Source organism: Loa loa (assembly GCF_000183805.2).
Source record: "Loa loa unplaced genomic scaffold supercont3.3960, whole genome shotgun sequence".
NCBI lineage: Eukaryota > Metazoa > Nematoda > Chromadorea > Rhabditida > Onchocercidae > Loa > Loa loa.
Window position 1 is genome coordinate 1 of NW_018112137.1, and position 869 is coordinate 869.

An 869-nucleotide genomic window follows, 5' to 3' on the forward strand; every position below is an offset into this window, starting at 1 on the left:
TATGAACTTTGTCATTTTATCAATTCAAGAGTGTTTCTTACGAAAAGCCTCGGATTCTCTTCCAGATCAGGCAATCTTGCGTCCTTCATTGTGCCACAATTTGTCAACGTTGCTGTAATCATACTAATAATAACATTGAGGACATTGTGTAAATTTGTGTCTTATCTAATTGAAAGAAGTTAATGAGTGGACCTAAAGGATGCTTAATATCAATGAAAAAACTGTCAAATTCGATGTAATTCTCCATGATGTAAACATACATTTTAATTGCATTGTCTCTATTAATTGGTCGTCATCCCATAACTTATCAGTTACACCATCTGTAATAATTGCCACAACTATAACTGATACCAGTACTTATCAGGATAACATTAATATCGTCACTAGCATTAATTTTTGAATTTGTTACTGTGGATTTAGATCATCATCATATGAGAACAGGATGGAATTCATTTTCTACTTTTGATAAATTTCTTGAAAAACCCACCTGCTTGCATTCGTTGGGCACAATAGATGACGAAAGCAATGTATGCCATCAGCTTCATCATATTTAAAATCGGATTTGTTAAAATCTAAAGTGCTGTCTTTTTTATGTTCTAAAATATGGATTTTTAATAGACTTAGATCGGAAACTCCGAATGCGTTTTCTGGTAATAGCAAAAAATGAGAGATTAAGAGATATAATTCATTTATCGCTGGATCATAGAAGCTTTAAACCAAAAAAAAAAACTTTTTTCGAAGAAGTTTCTGATTAGCCGGTTAGGAAACGATTACAATCAAAACCTGGTACATGAAGCTTGTAGGATATATTAGTTGATGCTTGTGACTTTCTTTAAACTCATATAGTCAGTTTTTAGAACTGTAGTTCG

The 869-nt window shown here is 32.2% G+C and overlaps 1 protein-coding gene across 1 annotated transcript; it reads right to left on the reverse strand.

Annotated features, from left to right (window-relative positions):
* Nucleotides 1-11: 11 nt before the first annotated feature.
* On the reverse strand, nt 12-548 carry LOAG_16090 (hypothetical protein; the record flags this gene model as incomplete). Its single annotated transcript, XM_003151578.1, has 3 exons — nt 12-112; nt 261-338; nt 488-548. 3 exons carry the CDS (start codon nt 546-548, stop codon nt 12-14), a joined length of 240 nt encoding a protein of 79 aa, XP_003151626.1.
* Nucleotides 549-869: the final 321 nt, after the last annotated feature.